Source organism: Jatropha curcas, chromosome 3 (assembly GCF_041381405.1).
Source record: "Jatropha curcas cultivar XTBG-Jc1 chromosome 3, XTBG_Jcur_1.0, whole genome shotgun sequence".
NCBI classification, from domain to species: Eukaryota; Viridiplantae; Streptophyta; class Magnoliopsida; order Malpighiales; family Euphorbiaceae; genus Jatropha; species Jatropha curcas.
Genome location: NC_143153.1, coordinates 6,641,031 through 6,648,990, shown reverse-complemented (window position 1 = coordinate 6,648,990; position 7,960 = coordinate 6,641,031). Strand labels below are relative to the sequence as shown.

The window sequence follows — 7,960 nt, the reverse complement described above, 5'->3', positions numbered from 1 at the left end:
TTAGCAATAAATACCGTGAATTTATTTTTTTCAATTTTTTATATTTTTAAATAATACTTAATTTAAAATTATTTATTTTAAAAATGCATTATTTTGGATTACAATAATTTATTTTTTAATTTTAAAATTTTCAAAATTAAATTAAATGTAAAATATATAATGTGTAATGTTATTTTAGTATTTGGAATTAAATTTTTATTTTTTATAGTATAATAATTATAAATTAAGTGAATAATTAAATAATAAATTTTCCATGATAGACTTATAGGCTGTAATTTGAGAATCACCCAAGAAAATCTAAAGTTTACATAATTAAATTATAATTAATAAAATGCTAAGTATGTATATATTTGTACCACAAAACAACTCATATGACATTCCTAAAATAAAAAAAAATCTATATTATATATAAATGTAGGAATAGGAGGGAAATTATGAAATTTCTGATAATGTTCTTAATGAAATTTAGAATATGCTAAAATAACATTAATCATAGCCAGTTAAAAAATTATATTTTACTAATTGATTGGATATATTTATAAAAATTATTTTTAAATAAATACATATAGATAATTAGGCATTTTAAAATTTAAAATTTTATTTTTTCAAAATTTATTTTTAATAAATATATAGAATAAGAAGACATTTAAAAATTTTATATTTTATTTTTTAAATATTTGATTCAATTTTAATTATAATTTAAAGTATTTTATTTCAGAGAGAAATAAAAAAAATATATTTTTTATTATATTTTTTCTTTATATTTATATGATTTGATTGGATATGTTTTATTAAAAAATAAATTTTTAGATATAATATACATAATATTTTATTTACGAGAGAGATAAAAAAAGAAAAAGTATGTTATTTTTATTAATATTTTTTTTTATGTTTGTATAATTTGATTAGATATATTTTTTAAAAAATAATTTTTAAAATAGAATACACATAATTAAACCTTTCAAAAAGTTTAAATTTTTACTTTTCAAAATTTATTTTAAATAAAATGAACATATGTGTGTGAGATTGGCAATCAGTTTAAAATTTTAATTTTAAAAATTTATATAATATTTTATTGATATATTTATATATCTATATATATTGAAAATTTTTTTTGTTAAGTTTTATCTTTCTAAAATTTATTTTTAATACATATATATGATAAGGAGACGTTTAAAAATTTTATATTTTATTTTGAATATTTAATTATATTTTAATTATAATTTAAAATATTTTATTTCTGAGATAAATAAAAAAAGAAAAAAGTATATTCTTTTTATTAATATTTTTTCTTCATATTTGTATAATTTGATTGAGTATATTTTTTAAAATAAAATTTCAAATAGAATATACATAATATTTTATTTAGGAGAGATATAAAAAAGAAAAAAATTTATTATTTTTATTAATATTTTTTCTTTATGTTTGTATGATTTGATTGAATATATTTTTTAAAAAATAATTTTTCAAATACATTACACATAATTAAACCTTTTAAAATTTTAAATTTTTCAAAATTTATTTCAATAAAATATACATATGTGTGTGGAGGATTCGGGACCAGTTTAAAATTTTGACTTTATATATATATATAATATTTTATTGATATATTGATATATTTATATATATTGCAACTCTTTTTTTTAGGTTAGTTGTGAAAAGAATTTTATTCTTAATAATTTATTTTTTATTTTTTTATTTTCCTTTTCGCTTTAATGATTTGTAATGTTATCATTTTAATTTAGTAAAAGATTTATATATTCCTTGCAATAAATAGATGACTTATTAATGATTACGTATTTTTAATTTTCTTGATATTTTTTCTTTTATATCCTAAATCTGTTTGACTTGAAAGAAAATAGTGTTTAGGAAAATAGAAAATAACTACAACTATATACTTTTGTTTTGGGTCACTTTTTAGAGTTTCAAGAATTTGTATATATATGCATATATTCATTTCTCTAATACACTTGGTAAGTAATAATACTACTGTTGCCAAAATTATTATCATATCAATTCTGTTTGAGACCACTTCACTATATAAAAATCTAATTAAGTACATAAGAAATAACATTATAAGTAGTTTGTACGGTAAAATGTAATACAAATTAACTGCTTGTATTAATTTTAATCTAAACAAAAACTCACACTTTAATATTATGTAGATAAAAAAAACTAAAAGAATATAAAAAAATGAGTATATACCGAGCATAGTCAACATATCACGCATGTCATAAAAAGGTTGGTATCGACTAAAATTGCAAAAATGAAAAAAGTTCAAGATTTTTTTAAATTATTGACATAGCATGTGATGTGGTACTAATATATTAAAATGTGAATGCCACTAACAATAACATCAATAATTTCGTAACGCTCACGAGACACATGCTATAATTGCAATAAAAAAAATAAATTCACTGTCACAATTGTCGAAATTAAAAAAAAAAAGGCTAAAATTATAAAAATCATCAAAATTCAGACCCTCTTTTATCATTTAGCATTCTTAAAATGATTTAATTTTTTTTTAATAGGAAAATATTTTCTATTAACTGATTTTTCTAAATATCTTGAACATTGAAAAATGTGAAGGTAAGTTAATTTCCTAATATAAGCATAGCCTAAATAATTAATTAGAGTTAAACTTTATAAAATGAAAAAAAATTATAATCGAGGGAGTAAATAGTTATAAGCCAACTAGGCATAACCATATTAGACTTTTCACTTAGTTATAATTTCGAAACCTCCGACCACACGAGTTTTCGTCCATCTACTCGCCAAGGGGAGAATATGGTAGACTATAACAGTGTAACGGCCATTGGGCCTCCTAGCAAATAAAAAAATAGTTATTGAGGAAAAAAAAGAACACTAGGCATCTCTTCGGCCCAAATTCATCTGCACAGTCCACTTCGCTTCCCTCTCTCTCTCCGCCGGACTAGCTTCCTACTTCAGTCTCTGCTTGCTTCTGCTCTCATCTTCAAAAGTGTATTTTTCTTAATGCGCATGCTTTTGTTATTTGTAATTTTGTGGTGTAGTTATCTTGATATTCTTGTATTTTACTATCATATAACCAGATGAGCATAAAGTTTTAATTTTCAATGAATCTGAACTCCAAATAACCTAGAAAGAGTAAGAGGAAATTTAGTTTATGAAAATTTTAAGTTTTTTATTTTTATTTTTTGGCTTGTGATGCTCAGCGAATATTCAAAAAATGCTGTCAAAAATTATCAAGAATGTGAATGCTGGGGCTGATATGGGATTCTTGAGGCAACTTAGAAGATATATATCTGTCTCAAGCAAAACTGTGATGGACATTGCTGGTAAAGATGGGGAACTAAGAGTGTTCGTTGTTGCTGGTGAGGTTTCAGGAGATACTATTGGTTCTCGTCTTATGGCTTCCTTGAAGAAGCTTTCTCCTACTCCCATCCGCTTTGCAGGCGTTGGAGGGTAAGCTCTTAATTTTTGGCTGGTCTTTTTGTAATTGTCTGTTCCTTGATTGTATTTGTTTAATTCAGATATGTGAATGCAGTAATCTCTTTTTTTTTTTTTTTGTTTTAAATTTTAGGATGGCATAGTTGTACTTGAATTATGCATAATTTTTGACATTCATATTGATTATGTAAAATCGTGTTCTCTAAAATGTCATATAAAAAAAAGCACCACTTTTGCAAAGGTGGTTTGAGTTTAGTTGTTTTCAAGTTTTTATAAATAAAATATGTCAAATATACCAGCAAAGAGAGTTTTTATTTGCCTTTAATCATCATATTCTAGGTTTTGTTTTTCGCAATAGGAGCTACAACAATGATTTGAAAAGCCTCTATTTTGATATTGGAAAAACACATTCCTTCTTTGATGGGAATATATATTTATCTTACCCCTGATCACCAGTGTAAGTGAGGATGTTTTCCTTACCTTAATCAGTAGAAATGTTTTTAAAAAGTAGGTCTAGGGCCTTTTAATTCTTATCTACTTTGAAATTTTGTTTCCTTATGTGTAAGGTTCTTGATGTCCAAGGAAGGATTGAAATCTCTGTTTCCTATGGAGGATATAGCAGTAATGGGGATATGGGAGTTGTTACCCCATCTGACTCGAATCAGAGTGAGTCGAGAAAACACATCACTGCATCAAATTTCCATGAAACTGCCTCTCTAAATATTTGATTAAAGTTGAACCTTAAATATTAGGCAAAGTTGAAGGAAACAACTGAGGCTGCTCTTCTGTTTCGGCCTCATGTTGTTGTGACTGTGGACTCCAAGGGATTCTCTTTTCGTCTCCTAAAGCAGTTGCGAGGTATCATGAACCACTTCCCTGCCTTTTGCATCAGCATAAATCTGTTGTAGGAAAATGGAGAAATGCTTTTTGCAGCTAGATACAGTCAGCAACGATGGGATGATTGCCCTGTACACTTCCATTATGTGGCACCATCATTTTGGGCATGGAAAGGGGGAGAAGCAAGGCTCAAAGATCTAGCTAATTTTGTGGATCATGTTTTTTGCATACTTCCAAATGAGGAAGCAGTTTGTAAGTCAAATGGATTGGCTGCAACCTTTGTGGGCCACCCCATTCTGGAAGATGTTTTGGAATTGAATTCAGTATGTGTTTCATCTCCTAATCCTGGAATCTATTCTGCATTGATAAGAGTTTATTTATTTAAATAGTTTCATCTTCAAAGTTCCTATGGAAGTTTCAAGATTGTATAACGTACTTTATCATTCTAAAGAGCTGCAATATCGGAGAAAACGTGTCTCTTACTTGAATTAATTTCTTATTTGGTTAGTATGGTGGATATTCACTCTTAGAGCTAATTAACCTATAAAGCATTGATGGCTTATAATGTGAAGGGAAAGCAAATCTCACCACATGAATGCAAAATAGAGGGAAACCGTGAAGATTTCCAAAGTAAACATGGAGTACCTTCAGGTATTCTAACTGGATTATTTTCTTAAATTGATCTTAAACTTCTGGTTTTATTGAAAAATTTAAGGCCTGCATCAAGTTGTAAAGTATATTATTATTCTTGCATTAATAATAACCAGAAGGAGCTTATCTATTTTAAAATTTTAAATTCCTTCTTGCTTAGTGCTTAGTCAATTTTCTCGTTGAAAGGTGCCACTGTTGTTTCTTTGCTTCCTGGAAGTAGATTACAAGAGGTCACCAAAATGCTTTCCATCTTTGCAAATACAATGGAACAGTTACAAGACTCCTTTAACGAGTTATTTGCAGTCATCCACCTAGCACCAAATCAGCTTGTGGAAGATTACATTAAGGCTTTTGTTCATAAGTGGCCTGTGCCTGCTATAGTGGTTCCTGGAGGACATCCACGCATGAAATATGATGCATTTAATGTAAGTCCTTCCACTCTTCTTTATAGTTAACAGTGATAGAGTTGTGTTGGATGTTGATTTAAGGGGTTGCCTGGGAGTGTACATCCTCCAACTCAGGATTTGACAAATCCTGGTAATTCTCATGGGTGGTAAGGTAGAAGATAAAACAGGTCAACAAGATTGGAACAGTCCAAGTATAAAAACCTCCAATTGCTGCCATCATTACCAAATTAGAGTTTCTGATAAATTTTCCTTTAAGTCCAGTTACCATTCTGTTCATTATTTCATACTACAAGAGAGAAAACTGAGTATGCTTGGTTTTTATTATTGAATTTTATGGACATTACTGAATCTTAAAGAGATGGTCACAGTTGGAAAAGGCATATAGCCTTTTTTTTTTTTTTTTAACTATCAGGCCTTAATTTTTCAGTTCTTTAAATTCTGTTTTTATTTTTATCATTAAGTAATTATGTCTTGATTCTTTTGGTCCTTCAAACTCTGGTGTTTTTTTCTTTTTTTTTTTTTTCTCTCCTTGTCTTTTATGTTTACCTTGAATATAAACTATAAATTGCTGCACTGAAATGTTGAGTTCTTTGAAGAGCCTATATCTGATGCTAGTATCTGGTTTGACTGAAAATGCCTTTGGGGAAATATTGGATACTTGTGAGGTTTTTATTGTCGAATGCACCATGTGCAGAAAAAATAAAGTTTCATCATTTTGGACCCCTTATGTATTTTATGATGCAATTTATCATTGTGACTGAAGTTGATTGAATGCCTTCAGGCCAGTACTGTTGCATTATGTACTTCTGGAACAGTTGCCGTGGAGCTTCAGCTTGCACGCTTGCCATGTGTAGTTGCCTACCGAGCCCATCTCCTAACTGAATCATTTATTCAGTACAAAGCAAAGATACCATACATTTCTCTGCCCAATATACTCATGGATTCTGCCATAATTCCTGAAGCTCTGTTTCACGCATGCACACCTACAAATCTAGCCTCATTGCTTAAGTAAGATCATCTCACAATAGAAGCCCTTTTTTTGTCTTCTTAACTTCTAGAAGAGTGTGGATGTGGCATGCATAGCCAAAACGTCTGCACCTACCTTATAAATTTGTTAGATACAATATGGCTGCAATTGCATTTTGGCAAAAATAGCTCCATCCTCACCCATAATTCGATTGATGAGCTGGATGCCTAAGAAAATAAAGCTTATGTAGTATGTATAAGTTAGGGTTGATAAACTTGGCTCCATAATTGATGAAAAGTTGGACCTAAATAGTCTTGATTACCAAATAAAATGAATTATTATGAAAATAGAATTAAGCAAATTGAATTTGTAAACATTGGTTCAGTCGATTTATTTGCTTTTGATCTTTTTAATTGAGCTCTTTATTTATGGCCCAAAGTTAAACAGATGAGTCCTTTGAAAAGACTCGATGCCGAGGACCTATAAAATGTCAGTTTGCTAATTTCTACTGAATGTAACTTCATAATTCTTAAATTGTCTTCTGCAACTTACAGATTATTCTCCACTGCAGGGAACTCATGCACAACAAGGAACTTCAAGAAAAACAAATTGTTGCTGCTGAAAAGGTAATCAGTCTTCTATTTCCTTCAGAAAGGATCATATATAACTCAGCAGAACAGGTTAAAGAAAGAAGTTTTTCAAGTTTCTCTCCGAGCATTATGGCAGCGTCTACCATACTATGGCACGTAAAACCGTGAGGAATAATTCATCGGACGTTGTTGGATTCTGTTGAAGAGTGTTAAGAAGGGAGTGAAGTCATGGTTGGCAGCTGTAACATAGCAGTCTATACTTTTAGCTGGTTTCCTTATTTTGGATGCAAAAAGTTGTGGTTGCAGATTGACATTTTCTTTTGTTATGAAGTTTGATGTAAATGGATATCCTTGTTATTTTTCCATGTCACTTGAGTTTCAATTTTTGCAATGTTAGTTCACTTTTCCATATTTCTTTGTTTACTTCTCCTATAGAGGGGGTTCAATTGGGCGATCCGGCTCCGAAGCTGGCTTAGTTTCTGAACTTACGTAGAAATGAAGTAAAAAACTTTAAACTCATAATTCTGAATTGGATGCCACTATGGCTTGCCAGCTTAATAACATATGGAAAATGTGAAAATGCAGGATACCAAATAGGATTGTCAATCATGCATGATCTGATTGATCTCGAGTTCGATTCTTTTCACCATAAAGGACAAAGTTCGATTCTTTTCACCATAAAGGACAAAGTTTGTAGAGCCATGCATTCGACTCACCAATTGAAACTCTCATAATTGCATAAACAAACAACATACAAAATAACTCACCCATTAGAACTTCCATGCATCCAACAAAACAAACATACAAAAAAAACAAACGACAGTATAACGAATTATACTGAATAACCCATAACCCACAACTATCTTCTACGTTAACATAATATGACTAACATAAATAATAACTTATTAATATAAATCGATCTACATATTTATTGTTATTAATAAAAATAATAAATTCCAAAAGTTACTAACTTTGATTTTTTGTTTAGTTCAGTGATTAATAGACAGATAATTACTAATTATTATCTAAGAGAAAAGAAAAAAAATAATAAATAATTTCTCACCATAAGACCAGCTCAA

The 7,960-nt window shown here is 28.8% G+C and overlaps 1 protein-coding gene across 1 annotated transcript; it reads left to right on the top strand.

Annotated features, from left to right (window-relative positions):
* The first annotated feature begins 2,821 nt into the window (after positions 1-2,821).
* On the top strand, positions 2,822-7,292 carry LPXB (lipid-A-disaccharide synthase B). Its single transcript, XM_020682018.2, has 9 exons — positions 2,822-2,982; positions 3,195-3,444; positions 3,996-4,095; positions 4,182-4,287; positions 4,363-4,589; positions 4,839-4,917; positions 5,104-5,342; positions 6,106-6,332; positions 6,863-7,292. Exons 2-9 carry the CDS (start codon positions 3,209-3,211, stop codon positions 7,047-7,049), a joined length of 1,401 nt encoding a protein of 466 aa, XP_020537677.1. The 5' UTR covers positions 2,822-2,982; positions 3,195-3,208; the 3' UTR covers positions 7,050-7,292.
* Positions 7,293-7,960: the final 668 nt, after the last annotated feature.

Bases quoted from the DNA above. Each gene is read 5' to 3' on its own strand.
- LPXB (XM_020682018.2), top strand. From the start codon at position 3,209: ATGCTGTCAAAAATTATCAAGAATGTGAATGCTGGGGCTGATATGGGA. The intron at 4,096-4,181 runs GTGAGTCGAGAA...CTTAAATATTAG, and splicing joins CCCATCTGACTCGAATCAGA to GCAAAGTTGAAGGAAACAAC. The intron at 4,288-4,362 runs GTATCATGAACC...TGCTTTTTGCAG, and splicing joins TCTCCTAAAGCAGTTGCGAG to CTAGATACAGTCAGCAACGA.